Raw genomic sequence first — 19305 nt, 5'->3', positions numbered from 1 at the left:
ATGATCCTTTGGGTTGAATATGATTTTGACCGCACAAAACTCATGATATGCTGATTGTTTACTCTCTTCTATCTAGCACCAAGCATGCTGATAGTATTGATTTGGAGTTAGAAGTGGACCCTCTCAATGTGGATCACTTCTCTTGCACGCCTCTGGTAAGTGAGCTGAAGATAACATCTGTAAAACGGTTTGAACACTTACGATGAAATCTTAGTGTGTGTGAGCAGCAGTAAAAGAAATAAACAAAGGTTTTTTTGTGTTTTGATCAGATGTGGGCGTGTGCGCTGGGTCACCTGGAGGCAGCAGTGGTTCTATATAAATGGGACAGACGTGCCCTCGCTATCCCAGACTCTTTGGGCCGCCTGCCTCTGTCAATCGCCCGCTCCCGTGGCCATACCAAATTGGCCGAGTGTCTGGAACAGCTACAGAGGGAAGAGCAGCAACCACCAAACCCTCTGCCACCCACAACTCGCATGTCTTTCTCCCCAGCCCCTGAAGCCCCCACCACAGACAGCTGGATGGTCAGCTGGGCAAATGACAGTGTCGTAGCCCCTAGCAGCAAGAAAGGAGGCCCTGCCACCACCACAACCACATCCAGCAACACCAGCCTCAATCCAGGCTAGTAGTTTCTCTGTGCATAACTCTCAAATTTGGAGGAAAGGTAGCTGAACATAAATCACTGCCTGGAGGATTTCTCACTTGTAATGCAGAGAAGTCATTTTAATGCTATTGTGCAGCTAATTTTTGACATTTTACCTTCTTTTTGCAGATTTAAGAAGGCCCAGGTCAGAGCCATCCAACTATTACAGCGAGGGCCAAAGAGATCTCCCACTAGCTAAAAAGCATAAACCCAACCCAGAACTGTTTCAGACCAGGCCTGACAAGGCCATGTCTGTTCCTCTGAGCCTGGAGCAACAGCAGCTCCACAAGCTGTCCTCTAGCCCCAAGAGCCTGTCCTCAGAGGGCCTTAGCTCAGACAAAAGCCTGTCTATAGGAGGCAGCACAGGGACAACCAGATGGACCTCCAGGGAGAGTTTCTCCAGCAGCGGCTTGGGGAGAAAGGGACTGGGGGTCAGTGGAAGTAGCAGCCTGGGAAAAGAGAAACTTGTCAACCGGTTACGCCAGCGGGAACAGCTAGGCATGCTGGTGATGGCTGACAGAGAAATGGCTGATGCAGAACTACTATCGTATCGAGAGGACCTGGAGAATCAGGACTGTCTCACACAGATGGATGACTTGCAGGTCAGAGTAAGACGTTTTCTGTCAGATAAATGCACAGAACTTGGCATCACCAGAGCTGTAGATGAAAGGTTCAGAATGTCTTTAGCTGGAAATATGTTGCTGTTTATTAAATAGACGCGTCAAAGAAATTAGATTACTTGCCTTTTTCTAGAAGATAAAGAAGCTTTACTTGTGGGAACAAAAAAAAATCAGAAGAGAAATCTGATCTGCTGCTTTAGAAAACTTGCTTTACATTTTTGTTCTTGCATTACACGTATTCTCTCAGTGGCACAATCCAGTACATACAGTACAATTTATTGGGGTCACTGGGAAATGACATGAAAATAATACTGACAAAAATACTGTCTATACTGTCGCAAGTGAAGAAAGCCATGGCAAAATGGGCATCATACTGTATTGGGTATTATAGTACGGTGCCTTCTCCTTAGCATGCAGCAGCAACTGCACTGACAGTATACATCTGGCACTGATGATAACCATCACTGCATAATAAACCCTCTATATTGATTCTTTCCCATAGCCAAGGAGTTCTTCCAGCCATCCATCTCAAGTCTAACTTCTCCTGCAACAGATGAAGTGCTTGACTAGGAATTCAGTCCCATCATTTATTCTAATCATTATTATCGTCTCCACTGGCAATAAAACCAACATTATTCGTCACAGAGCCAAAGAATTAAACCGACATGCTGGGCAATATACAATCACCCAAATAGGATGTGTCTCTGTCTGTGTACACAATACGAGTCCTTTCCTCACACGTCTTTGTTTGCTTCAACACAACAGGTAAATATGATGACCCTGGCGGAGCACATCATTGAAGCAACCCCAGAGAGGATCAAGAGAGAGCACTTCAGCACTGCAGACACGGTGCCCTTAGATACATCAGGGGTCAACAGCACCATGAACTGGCTCGCCAACTACCTGGGAGATGTGGAACAGCTGCCTAGCATCATACACTTAAGGTAAGGAGTACAGCAGAGAATGGAAAATATGTGTTATTGTGATACAATGCTAAGGTGTATGTGTATGCTTACTACTTTGAAATAACTGCAGGGTGTATCTGCTGAATGTCGCATGCAGATCCTCACACCATTAGTCAACCACTCCCCCCACTCGTCTAGAGAAATAATGAAATGTCACAGTGCACCAAATCCATCAAGACACGTAAGAGATATTAACAGTTTTGTTAAAAAAAAAATCAATAGTCCAGTAATCACTGGAAGTGAAAATTTAAAATCACATATTTCTCAAATGAAACACCCTATCTAGTTAAATTCAAGCCATATAGAACATATTTATGAGTATGCGAAGTTCATGATTTAACACGGCTGTCACAGGAAGTCAGCAACACTGACCAAAAACAGTAGGGATTCTCTTAGACCTTATTGGGGTGAGGGGCAGTGAATCATTTTTCTTTGTGTGTGTGTGTGTGTGTGTGTGTGTGTGTGTGTGTGTGTGTGTGTGTTTGTGTGTGTGTGTGTGTGTGTGTGTGTGTGTGTGTGTGTGTGTATTCAGAAGTTTTAAGTTCAATTTCTGACCTTATTCGCATGTCTGATTGTTATATCTTTCACCACTGAACAAAACAGGATGTGTAAATTTTGACGTGCAAATCAATTGCAGCAGAAGTATGTATTGGAAATTCTGTCACCTTCCTTCCTCAGATCTCTGTATAATGAACCCTTGACCCCATCGTCCAACCCCAGCCTCAGTCCTGGGGGGTCTCCGCTGAGAGAGGGGCCCCTGGAGAGGTCAACACTTCCATCACCAGCTGACTGGAGTGAGTTCATCAATGCCTCTAACAGCAAGGTGGAGCGAGACCTGGCCCAACTGACTCTCTCAGATCCAGAACAGAGAGAGTTATATGAAGCTGCCCGCCTAGTCCAAACTGCCTTCCGCAAGTACAAGGTACAGGCCTGGTGCTTAGGTGCCATATGCTGTGTGTACTGCAGTGCGCAGTGACGAATGTGTACTGTTAGGACCGGCTGGTTTTGTTTTGGGATTTTTGGACAAATGTTGAAGGGTTTGCTTTTATTAGGTTTCAGGCTCCGCATATGGAGCTGTGATTTTTGCACCAAAGGTTATTGTTGTGGGAATGTACTTTATAATCACACATTTCCTCTCTCTATCTCTCTCAATCTCTGGTCCTCTGCCAATATACACATACCGAGATAAACAAAAAAATACACAGATATGTCCCTGTGGTTTCAGCATGGGAAGATGCTTGAGCAGAGCATGGCCTTGCATAGAGGAACGACTGCACTGTCCCCTGTATTCCTACTCTAGTTAGACATGATTAAGCTTCTGCTGTCCTCCCCTCTCTGTCTATTTCTCTCTTTCTTAGTTAGGTGTATGGAGCCTGCTACTGCCTGTTTTTAACTAGCTCTCCCTCACACCAGTCCCCTGCCCGTTCCCCCCTCCGTAACTCGCTTCCCTCCCTCTCTCTGACTTTTCATTTGACAAATGTTCACTGTTCTTTCCAGTCATCTATTGTGCCTATCCTACCTACAAGATGAAGTGGATCTTTGGCTCTCGGTTCCCCTCCTCCTCCCAACTGCCCACCAAGGTGCCAGGGTGGCATTCACATGCAAGCCACCGGGAGACCTCGAAGAGACAGAGCCACTAAGCTTTTGTGGCAAAAAAAAGAGGTTTAAATTTGACCTCTGACCTATCCCACTCTACTCTCCAACAGGGGCGGCCGCTCCGAGAGCAACAAGAAGTAGCTGCTGCTGTTATTCAACGTTGTTACAAGAAATACAAACAGGTAGGTATTCCACATCGTCCTTCTGACATGATTTTAATCCAGATGTGATTTTGTCTTTTAGGAGAGCTACATGAGTTAGCTCATCATAACATTTTATTTTAACTCTGCGCACCTTTTTTAGTGCATCATTCTTAATCTTTCCTTTTTTGTTTGCAAGCTAACATGGATAGCCTTGAAGGTAAAACTTTTTCGACGACAAACACCACAGGCTGCCTACTTCAACAACAGCTTGAGTCCAAAAACACTTTCTGTTCCCTCTCAACAAAAGCATGACATTGTGTTTTGTTCTTATTCGCAGTATGCACTTTATAAGAAGATGACGCAGGCCGCCATCCTTATCCAGAGTAAATTCCGCAGCTACCACGAACAGAAGAAGTTCCAGCAGAGCAGGAGAGCCGCTGTGCTCATTCAGCAATACTACCGCAGCTACAAAGAGTTTGGCAGGCTGAAGCCGCACCACCGTGGGGCAGCTGCTGCCCTGGTGCAGCACAAATTGAGGTAGACAGCCACATATGAAGGCCAAATAACAGATAGAGAAGAGAAGTCTTTGCCATACAACCTCACATTTACCCCCCGAGGATTTAGTCCCTTTCAGATTACAGATTCTTATGTTATATCATGAATCGAATCACTTTACATTTTCACTGACAGATAAAAACTGATTCAAATTTATATAGAGATACGAACCGTTTTTCATCTTTGGCTCCACAAATAAGTGTTCCTCTGTATGTGTTCTTGTAGAGGTAGTCTGCTCACAAAGAGGCAGGATCAAGCTGCCAGGAAGATCATGAGGTTCCTACGTCGCTGCCGCCACAGGTAGACCTTAACTCTACCATGCATGCCCGAATTCTCATCCACAAACACACACACACACACACACAAAAAAAACGACTTCACATTGTTTAGATAACACCCTATATTTAGGGTTCATATATTCTAATCTAATATCCAGTCACGCTAATCAGTAAAGATTAGTTTCATTATCAACGATTCTCAACAATTTCTTTTAAATCAATGGGTGTTACATGGTGAATTTGTCTTTGGATGGAAGAATTGGGTGGTTAGAAATGTCTCCAACACCTAAGCTCCACCCCCTCCCCCTCCCCTTCACTGTATTTGGCCCCCCACCTGTCCTCGACCCCTCCTCTGGAGTACCTACTGTGTGCTAATAGCTGTCTGGTATTGTTTTGCTGTTTATGCCAAGCCCCTTGATGGACCATAGACTGTTCAAGCGGGTGAGTGCAGCCTCAGCAACTCAGTTCGTGCCTCTCTCTCTCTCTCTCTCTCTCTCTCTCTCTCTCTCTCTCTATCTATCTATCTATCTCTCTCGCTTTCTCTCTCTCTCACACATCTGTCTATTCTGTATTCCTCTCTCCTCGCTGTCTCTGACTCCCTAATAGTACAATTATCTCAGCCTTTGCATTCTTTCCCTCCTTCCTTTACTCTCTTTCTCTCCCACCTTTCCACCCACCTTACCTCCTTCTCCATCACTGTTGCTTGATGCCTGCTTGCATGAAGGCTGCCAACTGGAGCCACAGGTGTACTGAGAAGCTCAGATTTAGAACGAAACCTAAACTCCGACTAACAAAATGCTTATGAATGACGATATCACTGCAACACTTAACAGGCACCTCTTTGACTCTCTTTGTCTCTCTTTCTCTCTCGTTTTCTCTCTCTCTCTCTCTCTCACTTTCTTTCCCTGGGAATTTGATTTTGTTCATTATTTGTTCAGTTTTTTGTTTTGTTTGTGTAGTCATGCGGATAGCCAGCTCGAGAGAACGTGGGAGGGGGGGCTTTCTTTTCTCAATCATGTTTTATTCTCTTGCATGTCAAGTGGTGACAACTTTTTTGGGCCTTGCTCTTCAACCTATAGGCATGCTATGGGACTGCTGTTTTCTCAAGTAGATGTCAGTCTGTTTCACTGGCTGTGTTTCCTGTTTCTAGCCACTCAACAGACTCAAAGAGGGACTGGAATCCTTTCATTTTCATTTCCTTAAAGTGTATCGGACTGTGATTTGCCAACTGGTTTACAGGAATAAAGCAAATTAAACCTCAAATAAGATAAAACTGAATTTAGAGCAGGTAGCACTGCTGTCTTAGCCACCTCTGATGAGCGACTTGTCTGCCATATTGTCTTATAGGTTAGAAAGCTGTAATAGCATGTAGGTCACAGAAAAAAACAATAGTATCTCTTACCCTGTGGGACTACTCCACAGAGCTTTAATGGATTCATACCTCCAGGGAGAGCACCACCTCAGCATGTAGAAGATGCAGCACACACACACACACGCACACACGTACACATGCACACACAAATACTCTACATCCAACCATGCATCTACATAGTGTACCTCTCTTCAATATATAAATGTTGCAGTGTTTACCTTCTTCTAAGAATAACCAGAGCAAGGCTAAATCCATTACACGGTGATGGTTGATGTGTTTTTAGGGGAAAAGGACTTTGTACTTGGCAGGCTTTTCGCTTGTACACTGGAGACAGGTGTCTCTTCTATGAACCCACACTGGTTTGGTAGTATTTATTCTGAACTGCCAAACATTACATTTGTGTATGTTTTACATCTGCAGTTGCTTCTCTTTTTACATTTCTTCTCTGCCTTGACCAGTATGTCATCATCTAGTCTTGTATCTGTGGAAGTGAACGCAACGGTGACCTTCAGAGTGATGATTCATGCTTTGTCTAAATAGATTAAAACCATAGAGGATAAGTTTTTAGAATTATGGTAATGCAGTGATGACATCATTACCATACCTCCAGCTGAATAAATGCATATGGTAATGATAGTGTAAGTGTGTGATAATTATCCCCTTTTTGACCAACGTTTCCTTTCACAGACCAGCCGTACTTCCTGATGATGTGGGCTAACTTGTTCTGAACTGTGTGATACTGTCTGTCAGGCCTGTGTTTGTCTACATAAACATCTTGGATGTCATGTTTATGGGTACTTTTGTATCTCTGTGTTCCAGGGTGAAAGAATTGAAAAGGGCCAGGGAACATGAGACCCCTCCGAAAAGCCCCCTCGCAATGTGACATCACCCTCCTGACTCCTCTTTTCGTTTTTTGTTTGTACCCAAGACATTTTACAAGAGAAATGGGGAAAAAAATAACATCAGTGCAAGCACTGCAATTATTACTAATACCGCAGTGTTACTACTATTACATGTACAACAGCATTTTTTTCACATATATATTCTTTCCACTGACTTGGATGGAGAGCGGCGACTTCTACGGGATTATAAACTCAAAATGGGTTGGGGTGGGTGGGAGTACAGAACATTTGCTTCATGGCATTTTTTGCACTTTTTCATGGATTGTTTTGTCTTTTTCTGGATATGATAAAGAGATTTTGGACGATGAAGGAGGTGAACGCAGGACAAGTCTTGAGGAGGTCTGTCACACATGAGGACCTGAAGAGACGTACGTGAAGGCTGCTGCTGAATATCTCAGAGGATAGGGAGACCATGCCGAAAACACTCTGGGCTCTAATTGTATTTCATAATTTTTTAAAAGTGACGAATCAATTCATTTGAAGATGGATTTTTTTTTTTTTTTAAACCAACCCACATGGCCACTTCTATCCACTGTTGTAGATGATATAATATTCAACTTAGCTCAACAATTCCTCGTGTCCCACTGTGCTCTACCCCATCAGTCCGCCCACACGGGTGGAGCTACGAATGAATGTAGTCGGGGATTTAACCATGCAGAAGCAAATGGGGGATAAAATATTTCTGTTTTGCTGTTTCTTAAAAAAAACTATGCTTTATCATATATATTGTCACTTTATTACTTGAATTTGTTCCATACTGTCTAATGTATTTGTTCCTTTATGTCTAATGTATTGGTGATCTGTATCTTCAGATTCTATGTTGTTGAATCCTTCCAAGAAAAAAATGCATGACTTCTTGGCAAGAAAAGTCTTTGCTTGTGTGCTTATGGTCTAGTCTTTCAGCCTATCCTCTGATTTGATTTGAGTTTACAGTTTTAAATGGTCCACGCATCCATCTTTTCCCACTCTACCATCTCAGTATTGAGGCTGTCCGTGCATTATTGTTTTTTTAAAAAGTTGTTATTGTTTTTGTTTCCTCATTCAATTGATTGCTCCTCTAAAACCCAACGAGAGAAAAGACCTTGCCTATTTTGTGTTGTAATGGTCATGCAGGTTATTACTGTTCTTTTTAAATGAACTTCAGAGCCTGCGAGGGCTTTTGAGGGGAAGATCACATACATTGCCTTGACGTCTTAGAGATTCTTTGTGGGGTCCCTAAGCTTGTCCCAAAATAGGGGTTTGACAAATCCATATTTTTGACAATTGAGCGATTTCTGTATATAAAGAAGGCTGAAAGTACGTAGGAAAAAAAAAAAACATTTACCCAAAGGGGATTGTATTTTAGAAATATATTATTTTATTCATTAAAAATGGGTCAAAAACAGATACGAGACAAAAACAGAATATTTGTATAGTTTTGTTTGAATGCCTAAGAAGTATGGTTGTATTGTTTGTATATAGTGTAAATACCTGGGATAAAAATGAGCTATGTGCATGAAAAGTATGAACAGAGTCAAAGGGGAAAAAAAACAACAAAGCAGTAGTGGCTATGCTCTGTAAAATTAAAACAATTTCACTATTAGAGTATTTTATTTTATTTTGATTGTTCTTGAGAAGAACATTTTGCTAAAGCATGATATTATTGCAATATGGAAAAGTTAAAAAAAATACTGTATTTAGAGTTAGGAGAAGTCTGTAAAATGATCTTTAAACAAGTATGGTTATGTTTACTTGTTGGTTTGTTTGTTTTTTTGTTGGGTTTTTTTTTTTCATTAATTTGTTTTGGGCTACCAAGAATCTTTTGCCAATGGTGCCAAGGTATGTGAATGCTACATAGCTTAAGAAGAGAATTAAGTTAATTTTTTGCAGAACTGATAATCATACAATGAGAAACACACTAGCACTGATGACCATAAAAATCACAACTAGCTGAGGATCACTAAACCATAGGGTACACAGTTTGCAGCGGGAGTCACATTAAAGCAGAAAGCATTGAAGTCTCTCATGTCTCCACCACCATTCCCATAGATAACGGAAACATTTAACCATCAATCAACACATCATAGCAAAGTTTCAGTTTTGTTTTTAATTGTCATTGCGAATGGAATGTGATGAGATGTTTTGTCTGATCTTAAAGATTGTAAATGGCAGCCTTGCACAGGGTGTCCCAAAGCAATCCACAGTACTGCTGTCTGTCAGAGAGATTTTATTCTTTAAGCGTGCAGCATCATGTGGCGAGTATTGAAATGATCAATTGTAGCCTGGTCCTGAAACTGGCGGCATATTTGAAATCAGTATGTCCAAACTCCTTGATCAAGGCTGCCAGGGTCTAAACTGACCTTGTATTCCTTGTAACAAAGAAAGAAAAAAAAACAGTTGAAAAGCTTGTGTAGCATAATGTAAATGACTGGATTTCTTGTCAAGCAGCTGGAAACATTTGCAAAACAAACTGTTCTGACAGTCAAAGGTGCTAAAATGATTCTATCCAGAATTGAACACTGAAAGTCATCACTCACCTCAACATAGGGTCAATGAGCCAAAAATGACTGTAGAAACAAATCCTATCCAAGTAATGACATTTGATTTTTCAGCCAAGTGCCACTGAAAACCTTAATTTGTTGAAGTGTAGTCATGTTTGTTGCATAATTATTAGGCTTAATGTGTCTTTCTTGGATTCATATCCTCGACTTGACTGGTTGGGTTTTGGATTTTTTTTTTTTCTCGTTTGTTTGTTTGTTTGTTTTCACACCTGATATATAATTTAATTTCCCAAGTGTTTATTTAGAAAGTGCCTATTCATCTTGATCACACTAACCCAGTGTCAGAATGCGTACGAAATATGAGACGTAGAACGTGTGAGAGAAGTTCCCCACAGACAAACTTTATAAGAACAACCGCTCAACAAATTCTAATATTCCCTGTTCATTCACCAGTATCATACAGCGCTCCAGCTTGTCAACATGCAAAGCTTTTTTCCCTCTTTTCTGCCTTATTTTCTGTTTTCTACTGGGACAGCTTGTTAAAATAAAAATAAACTTTAGAAACGCCACTACTGGGGTTTGTTGCATTGCATTCACCCTCTAGTCTGTGGTTAGAATGCATAGCCAATATAATGTCGTGGCAAAAAGGAGGAGGATTTATTATGCTTGCATGGGTAAAATAGTTAACTGGGTGATAGAACTGCACCTGAAGCATGCTTATTTTCCTAGAATCGGTAGTCAGATAGACTTGTTAAAAGACATACTGTTCTGTAAAACGGTGAACGTTGGTTTGACGTGTCACAGAACTCCGAAAGACAGAGGGCATGTGACTGGAGGGCGGACAGGAAACCTACAAATTGAGCCAATGATCAATACTCGGTAGCTACTGATGTTTTCATGGCAGAGCATGAGGACAGGATTGTTTTTTCAGCAAGCTTGAATTTTTGAGACGTTTCTTCTTCTTTCTTTTTTTTTAAATTTTAATTTTTTAAAGTTTTGGATTAATTTAGATTTGATCAGTGTGCTCCCAATTTCAATTAGAACAAACAGACAAAGTTGGAGACCATTGTGACAGTATATATAGCAAGTATTTATTACACACAAAAACACACTACACACAAACACGCACGCAGACGTGTCAAGGCGTCAGTTTCACTTGCACACTGAGGGGATGAGGCAGCGTTGCTCTTCTCCTGGCTGAGGGACTGGTTCACCTCCCTTCTGTATTTTACTCAGGGTGCCAAAATGGGGAGGAGGAAACTGAGCAGGACACATGATCTACGGCAGAAGAAGCTGCATTTGAAATACCCTCCAATTGTGCTCGCTGCGATTTTGAACTATTCAAAATTGACGATAAATAAGACTAAATCCAATTCCTCAGTACATGCCAGTGGAGCCCTGGAATCCTGTTATCATCATGAAGCTAAATGATTTGAAGTTCTGTCAGATCATAGTATAAGTCTGGCCAGTTCTTTAGGCCGTTAATTTCTCTTTGTGACAAATTGCGATGTATTTATATGAGAAGTTCACATGCAATTCTTCTTTTTACTGCCATTTATGATTGAAATATGTTAACCGATAAGCACTCCTGATTATCGACTTTACAACATTCTGTGAATTGACCTGAGAATCTGCCTTTCCTCCTCTTCTTTTTCCCAACACCCAAACCAGAGAAAGGTAGGAACATCAGGACAACAGGGCAAAAAGTTCTACAACATATTCCACTTGTGGACACACAGAGCAATAAAGAACCATTATGTGGAGACCTATAGACCTTGTGAAGTTTAAAATGATTGGACACATGTAGTCGACTTACTCTTATGCAAATGCCAGTATTGCGAGACGAGCATTCAGTAGTTTATGGACAGCAATTATATGGCACCCTTTACCGAACTGCACGTTTTCATCAATTCCAGACCATAAAGAAGAAAAAAGGCCCTGCTTTGATAGAAAGTCACGGGTCCTCGACACTTTGCATGTGAACTAGTGTTAGATCTATTTTCCTCTCCTCTATAGCTGTCTTTCTCTGTCTTTCCCTGTTATGTGACCCAAGTCCCTCCCCCACCCAACCCCACCCCACCTCCACCCCCTCCCTTAAAAGTTTCATCTCCTCTTGGTTCCTCCTAATGTGTTTTTGCTTTCTTCCTTTTCTTCCCTTCTCTTGTTTGTAAGTTTTATTTTTGTAATTGTGCATGTACAAGCGTCACTGACTCGATGGATATGTTTAAAAAAGAAAAAAAAAGATTTCAGCTGCTGAAGCCATGCAAAACATTTTGAATTGCCCTTAAAATATGGAAGATGTTTTCTGGATGCTTTATATTCTTTCTGCTGTAAAATAATAAAAAAAGGAAAAAATGAAGAAAATTCGAGAACAAAGTTTGCTAGTAAGCGTCTTTTGTGTCCTCTTTTACTTTTCATGAACGATATAATGGCGTCTGCTCACGCCAGTGTGTGTCTCACAAATACATCCTATCTGAAGACATCTAACACTCAGTATTCTTCTGTGGTTGTATTTCATTCATCTCACTGTACAAGCTTTGACTTCTGAAGACATTCAATCATATACAGGCCCTTTAACATTGCTGATTATGTACATATATTTCACACAACTTTGAGTTAATTTTGGTTAAACTTTTATTTCCCCAAAGCAACATGTTTTAATCATTCCTCTTCTCTTGTTCTACTTGGGAATGAACAGTGACAGCACTTAACGTGAGTTTCTATGTGTGTACACGCACCAGTGCATGTGTATGTTCAGTATATGTTTGCATGCACTGTGTTTTTATTTCATTTTATGCAAAATAGGGATGTTTTTAATGCAGGCCCCGTCTGTGTTGTTTGGCAGTTTTAGACACAGTACTTCCAGAAACACTCTGTATTCCCTGCTCTCTTTCTGAACTGCTTGCGAATGCCCGACACATGGCTGAAAGGATTTAGAAGGCTTTGTTTCTCCAAAAGGACCTGAAAGAGAAGATAAAGTCGTAAACATTGTTAGGCATTTACTTACAGCGTGTAGCTTACTTTTCATTTCTGCTTTTGGATTCAATTATGGAGAAACCCCACCTCTCTTTTCATTCCCCTCGGAAGCAGGCCTACACCTCTGACACCTGAGAGAGAATAAACCATGAGAATTCAGCGATGTGTCAGATAACTTCTCTGCTTGTTGCATTAACCATGTCTGTGTGTGTTTTCAGACCCTTGAGCCATGTTGCTTTGTAGCCAGCTGCGTAAAGACATCTGATTTGAACGGAATAAAGCAGAGGTCAGATTATGGTTTGAATAAAGCTCACCGCCTAGCTCTCCTTACACAACTTAGAGCTTTGTTTTCGGATGCCTATAGGATGATTATTATTTCACAGATATTGCCAAGCTAGCTTGATGTCGCTGCTCTAATTTCTTACTCATAGAAAGAAGGAAAAATAGTTAAATTCCATCACAGCTACTGTATCTCAACCATCTTCGACCAGATCACACACATTTAGGCTTTTCTACATGATATCCTTTTATAACGAGTATCCTTCCACCTCCATTCACTGATACTTGTTGCACAATCCAGCAGGTAGGTGCAGATAAATGAAATAAATAAATCTGTCTGTGTTGAAATGGAACAATTTTGCATATGGTGGGCTTATACAAGTGACAACAGATGGTGTGTGCGTGTGTGTGTGTGTGTGTGTGTGTGTGTGTGTGTGTGTGTGTGTGTGTGTGTGTGTGTGTGGTTGCGGTTGTGTGTTCCTTACCCTCCCTGTTCATTTCCCCAGACAACAGAGCAGAGTACCGGAGACCTGAGGCATCCTGAAGAGGAAAGTTTTGCTCCGAAAGAGACAAACTATCCAGAGGTCCAACTTCTCTGTCCTCCATTGACACTGAGGATAACCAAACAACCCACACATAGATGATAATAAACCCTTGACAGGTATAGAATCACACAGTTGGACACTCACTGCAGACATGACATTCACTGAAGAAAGTCACAGATTTAATGCCGAATAGTACAGTTAGGATATCAGCTCGCAGTTCCATTAACAGCTTATATTTCAACAGAAATCTGAATAAATTCCAGCATTCTGAACTTTGCCAGAACAAACAGTGCACTGAGACATTAGAGTAATTACAGCAAGGCCTCAGGACCTGACTTGCCTGCCATTAATTCTCACAAATTCAGTTTTATTACTCCTAATCAAAATTAGTGAATTATTATGAATAAATGACATATTGCTTTCCACTCACCGGGGTCTGGATAGGGCATCTCAGCTGATTCTGTAATGGGATGGGCCAGCAGAGATCCAGAGGCTACAAGAAGGAAGGCCCAGAACAGGAGATGGTTGCACTTCATCATTATAGGACGTGAAAGCGCTTCTGAAGCCTATGGTGGTCTTCAAAGGGGGGAAAAGAAGACTGGTACAGGCTCTGCTGGTCCCAACTGGGTTATATACTTCCAGCTGTAGCTTACCCCCCCCCCCCATGCCACATAGCCAAAACACACACACACACACACACACACACACACACACACACACACACACACACACACACACACACATCTTCACAGAAGCCAGCTGATTCTTTCTGGCCACAACAGCCATCAGCAATATCCAGAGTCCTATCAGTTCTAACTGTGATAAATCCACAGACAGTCACCGGTGAATTATAGGCTCAATAAAAAGACAAGTGCCGCGGCCCATGCTTCAAGGTCGGAGTCATGTCTTACAAGCTCATCGGCTTGATGGACTGCTTTTATTGACTCTGTAAATGGGATCGAAGCAGGTGTTTCAGATGTCACTCTCTACAACACCCAGTAGAGAAGCAGGTGGAGAAATAAAACACACTTCATTTACATCTGGGGCTCAAACTGGAGCTGAATACAAAACAATGAGAATTCCTATTAAAACCACGTAATTGCTTGTAAGGAGGTTCAGCACAAATGTTAAAACATTCAAGGTCTTACAGGCCATAAAGTCATCTGACATTTTAAGTCAATTAAAGACAGTGTTGGATATTCCATGGGCCACTGAGTCAGATTGATCCACGTGCATTATTTAGAGGGCTTGCTCTTGTAAGATGTTATATTTGTGCTTTCACTTGGTCTTAGTCATGCAATAAAACTCAGCTTTTATGCGCATGGCAGCGTTAGATGGACAGAGGCTTTCCTATTGGTTTGATGACTGTGGGGCTGATTGAAAAAGCTATTTGCAAAGTCACACTCTGCACCTCTCTGTGTTATTTGTATATTTATTAGATATGTGACGTCAATGTTCGGCCTCTTGTATGATAATGAAGGTCTTTGAAGCAACATGACATTTAATTTTATGGTCCAAAGGCCAGACAGTCCGTTAGGTTTTGCTGTATATCATGAAAAGCCATTAAGATTCATATTCGGTATTAGGAAAGGCTCCGCTTAGAGGCTTATTCCAGCCTGTAAAGTAAATGTTGTGTCCCTGTACTGCACCTTTAGCCTGTTCTTTATAGGATTCACCCTACAATTCACGAAGACTCCTCCTCAGGGCTCAGGTGTTTCGAAACATGAACATGTACAAGGCTTTTATGAGATTCATTCAACAGAATATGGATCGGCGCAAGGCCATAGCCATGGAGTCTTCTTTGGGGAATGGGAGAAAATTCTGACTCACAAATCCACTAAAATTTTTATTTCTTCTCCAGGTGATTAACGATACGTGACTGAATAAAAATAATTATTTCCATAACAGCATTTCCAGCAATACGACACTAATATCAATGTTAGTTTTTGTCCTGGCTAATGTGAGATCTTTTTATTATTTGGGTGTTGAGAGGAACAATATTTGTGACATTAACAAATGTTAACAACTGCTTGTTTTCCAGAGTTTAATTCACTTTGACATTAATTTCGTGTATCTACAGCAGAACCACTTGGAAAAAATGGGATAATACTCGTCGTTGTCCTCCTCCGCTTATCTGGTTGGTCCGGATCGCGGGGGCAGCAGCCTCAGCAAGGAAGCCCAGACTGTCCTCTCCCCAGCCACATCCACCAGCTCTTCTGGGGGAATCCTGAGGCGTCCTGAGGCTGGAACACCTCCCAAGGGAGGCGTCCAGGAGGCATCCTCACCAGATGTCTGAACCACCTCCACTGACTCCTCTCAACATGGAGGAGCAGCGGCTCTACTCATTTCGGCCAATCTTGTTCTTTGAGTCATTACCCAAAGCCCATGACCATAGATGAGGGTTGGAACATATATTGACTGGTAAATTGAGAGCTTCGCCTTTTGGCTAAGCTTCCTCTTCACCACAACGGACTGGTTTAGCACCCACATCACTGTGGATGCTGCTCCAATCCACCTGTCAATCTCCTGCTCCATCCTACCCTCACTTGTGAACAAGACCCCAAGATACTTAAACTCCTCCACCTGAGGCAGGACCTCCGCCCAACCCGGAGTTGGCAGACCACCCTTTTCCGGCTGAGGACCATGGTCTCAGACTTGGAGGTGCTGATTCTCATCCCAGCCGCTTCACATTTGACTGCGAACTGTCCCAGCAAGAGCTGGAGGTTGTGGCCTGATAGAGCTAAGAGGACCACATCATCTGCAAAAGCAGAGACAACATCCTCCTGCCACCAAACTCGACCCCCTACACCACCCGGCTGCACCTAGAAATTCTGTCCATAAATGTTATGAACAGAAACGGTGACAAAGGGCAGCCTTGGTGGAGTCCAACCCTCACTGGGAACAAGTCCGACTTACTGCCAGCAACGCGGACCAGACTCTCACTACTCCGGTGACAGACTGAACGGCCCTTTGTAAGGGGCCATCCACCCCACACTCCTGGAGTACCTCCCCCCCCCCCCCCCCCCAGGGTGCCCCTGAGAACACAGTCATAAGCCTTCTCAGATCCACAAAACACATGTGGACTGGTTGGGCAAATTCCCATGCATCCTCCAGCACCCTAGCGAGGGTCAAGAGCTGATCCACGGTTCCATGGCCGGGATGAAAACCACACCGCTCCTCCTCATTCTGAGGTTCGACTATCACCCTGACCCTCCTCTCTAGTACCCTGGCGTAGACCTTTCCAGGGAGGCTGAGGAGTGTGATCCCCAAATAGTTGGAACACACCCCTTGTGGTCCCCTTTCTTATAGATGGGGACCACTACCCCTGTCTGCCACTTCAAAGGCACCGCCCCGTTGTTCATGCAATGCTGCAGGGACGTGTCAACCAGGACAGCCCCACAACATCCATAGCCTTGAGATACCCAGTGCGGATCTCATCCACCCCCGGAGCTCTGCCACCGCGGAGTTGCTTAACTGCCTCAGCGACTTCTGCCCCAGAACCTTTTCAGGGCCGACCAATAGTCATTCTCCATGGCCTCACCAAACTCCTCCCACACCCAAGTTTTTGCCTCGGCAACTGCCATGGCTGCACACTGCTTGGCCTGTCTGTACCGGTCAGCTGCCTCTGGAGACCCACAGGCCAACCATGCCTTGTAAGGCTCCTTCTTCAGCCTGATGGCTCACCCTCAACTCTGGTGTCCACCAGCGAGTTCGGGGATTACCGCCGCAACCGGCCCCAGCAGGCTTACGGCCACAGCTCACAAAAGCCACCTCGACAATGGCAGAGCGGAACAAGGCCCTTTCGGACTCAGTGTCCCCCACTGCCCCTGGGATGTGGTCAAAGCTCAGAGTGGGTGGGTGGGAGTTGAAGATCATTCTGACAGGTGACTGTAGCAAACCTTTCATCCACCCCAAACCCCATAAACCCCAATGTACAGGCAGAGAGTCTGTGGGCGATCAAAAAGCCCACCCCGGCCCTCTGCGTCTCTCCCAGAGCAACTCCAGTGAAGGAGAGAGTCCAACCCCTCTCATGGACTTGGGTTCCAGATCCGGAGCTATGAGCTGAGGTGAGGCCGACTCTATCTAGCCAGTAACGCTCAACCTCTTCCACCAGCTCTGGCTCCTACCCTGCCAGAGAGGTAACGTTACATGTCTCAAAAGCTAGCTTCCATGCCTGGGGATCAGACAGCCAAGGCCCCTTCCTTGAACTGCTGCCCAAACCACATTGCACCAGACCCTTCTGTTTCCTCTTACTGGTGGTGGGTCTACATGAGGACGAGTCCATGTACCCCTTTCGTGCTGGGCCCAGCCAGGCCCCGTGGACTAAGGTCTGGCCACCATGCGCTCGCCATCGGGCCCCTACCCTGGGCCTGGCTTCAGGGCGGGGCCCCGGTGCCCCTCCGGGCTCGGTACACAAATTCATTAGTCTAACTTCCATGAAGGGTCTGTTGAACCGTTCTTTGTCCAGCCCTTCACCTAGAACCAGTCTGCCTTGGGTGACCCTACATGGGGCACAAAGCCCCCGACAGCATAGCTCCTATGGGTCACTAGGGCACTCAAACTCCTCCACCACGATAATGTGACAGCTCCAGTAGACAATACTCTTGTCTCCTTATTCATTACTGTTGTGATACTTGGGTAGACATATAGGAAGCTATTCACGAGAACTGAGATTCTGCAATAATCATCATAATCATCAATGCAATTTTTAACCATTCACACAACTTGAATCTTATACAGAATCAGTCTAGAGGACATTTGTAAATCCAATTTAAGAATTACTACTCACATAGATGTGGCATTTTAAAATAATATACTAAATACACTGTTCCTCCAAACCTTGACAGGTAAATGAAGTAGACATTAGATAAAAAATGTTTGCTTTTTGAAGTAATTTGAGAATTTTAGCTTTAAATGTTGTTAAAGAAAACTCATTTTTTGATATATTAATTCACAAAACTTTGTGGTTAAAAAAATAATCCAAATGAATCAATTTTTTTCTGTCACCCATGGTAGAAATATGAATAATTCACCTTAAACAACATTTTGTGGCTGAACCTTATTTGAAAAACTGCACATTTTTCAAGTAGCATGGAAAAACTGTCTTGTACCTCCACATCATTCCTCCAAAACAATGCTGTAAATAAAAAACTATTTAAATTAGATCATTTTCTTGAGTATTAGTCAATTATCAATGGCCCAATCCTTAAAATCTGCTCAGTCAATATGAATATGGATTATTAGCAGATAAACTACCCTGAAGAAACAAAGATAACAAAAATACTTTGGCCATGTCCCTTTTTGAGGGTCGAATACTGCTAAGAAGTATTTTGCTTTGACGTGAATACATTTTGCAGACTTTTAGCCTAAAGTGACAAGAGTAAGGAGAGCTTTCAAGTGTAAGTGCCCAGTAGTCACGTTTCACTTGAGACAAGTGCCACAAGGCTCACTGATGCTTAGAAGACTTGTCCTCACCATCCTTGATGCAGAAAGACTAAAAGATGGATCAAGAGGTAGAGAGGAAGATATTAGGTAAGAACTCTTAGATGAGGTTCTGATCATCTTGCCTGGTAACTGAGGAACCAGACTTGATCACTTGAGTCTCATAAGGTCTCTACAGGTGGTTGAAAAGTATGGCAGATAAAACCTCTAAATGCAACCATAAAAGTAGAAGTTTGCAATGTGAGGGTTTTATTGATTACATTATTTGCTTCACGTCTGGAACTAGGTAGCACTGTATGACCACAGATGTCTTGAGTTCAAATTAAAATGACCTATTTGACCTTGACCTTTCTTAGGCAACAACCCAAGCATATTTAACAAATACACACTACCATTTTCAGCTATGTGACTTATTTGGACTTGTGCATGTCTGACCGGCTTTAAGTACAACCAGCAGAGGGCAACATTATGTTTTGAAAACCCTAATGCACGTCATACCTCTGCTGGTGCAA

At 42.8% G+C, this 19305-nt stretch overlaps 2 protein-coding genes across 10 annotated transcripts in view; one reads left to right on the top strand and one right to left on the bottom strand.

The window, feature by feature from the left end:
* Nucleotides 1–7250, top strand: part of camta1a (calmodulin binding transcription activator 1a) — a 306871-nt gene extending 299621 nt beyond the window's left edge. For 5 of the 8 annotated variants that reach the window (XM_086213431.1, XM_086213432.1, XM_086213429.1 and 2 more), the window contains 11 exons: nucleotides 77–155; nucleotides 270–618; nucleotides 770–1242; nucleotides 2026–2204; nucleotides 2904–3147; nucleotides 3932–4003; nucleotides 4161–4181; nucleotides 4302–4501; nucleotides 4745–4819; nucleotides 5208–5238; nucleotides 6989–7250. In XM_086213431.1, coding sequence (XP_086069557.1) covers nucleotides 77–155; nucleotides 270–618; nucleotides 770–1242; nucleotides 2026–2204; nucleotides 2904–3147; nucleotides 3932–4003; nucleotides 4161–4181; nucleotides 4302–4501; nucleotides 4745–4819; nucleotides 5208–5238; nucleotides 6989–7021 — 1756 coding nt within the window. In that variant the 3' untranslated portion in view covers nucleotides 7022–7250. The remainder of the gene's footprint in view (nucleotides 1–76; nucleotides 156–269; nucleotides 619–769; nucleotides 1243–2025; nucleotides 2205–2903; nucleotides 3148–3931; nucleotides 4004–4160; nucleotides 4182–4301; nucleotides 4502–4744; nucleotides 4820–5207; nucleotides 5239–6988) is intronic. The other 3 variants (XM_086213436.1, XM_086213430.1, XM_086213435.1) reach the window with 2 other exon arrangements.
* A 5113-nt stretch (nucleotides 7251–12363) lies between these two features.
* On the bottom strand, nucleotides 12364–14653 carry LOC147255610 (urotensin-2-like). 2 transcript variants are annotated; one of them, XM_086212584.1, is made up of 5 exons: nucleotides 14500–14653; nucleotides 13782–13844; nucleotides 13292–13417; nucleotides 12615–12658; nucleotides 12364–12512 (listed from the first exon to the last, which is right to left on the bottom strand). In XM_086212584.1, exons 1-5 carry the CDS (start codon nucleotides 14519–14521, stop codon nucleotides 12399–12401), a joined length of 369 nt encoding a protein of 122 aa, XP_086068710.1. In that variant the 5' UTR covers nucleotides 14522–14653; the 3' UTR covers nucleotides 12364–12398. The 2 variants fall into 2 exon arrangements, with proteins under 2 accessions (XP_086068710.1, XP_086068709.1); XM_086212583.1 differs by lacking the exon at nucleotides 14500–14653 and having other exon boundaries at nucleotides 13782–13887.
* Nucleotides 14654–19305: the final 4652 nt, after the last annotated feature.

This window comes from Aulostomus chinensis, chromosome 9 (assembly GCF_037954235.1).
Source record: "Aulostomus chinensis isolate RoL2024-O1b breed Wild chromosome 9, RoL_Achi_v1.0, whole genome shotgun sequence".
Classification (NCBI taxonomy): Eukaryota; Metazoa; Chordata; class Actinopteri; order Syngnathiformes; family Aulostomidae; genus Aulostomus; species Aulostomus chinensis.
The sequence above is the reverse complement of the archived record's forward strand: the minus strand, read 5'-3'. Positions and strand labels throughout refer to the sequence as shown.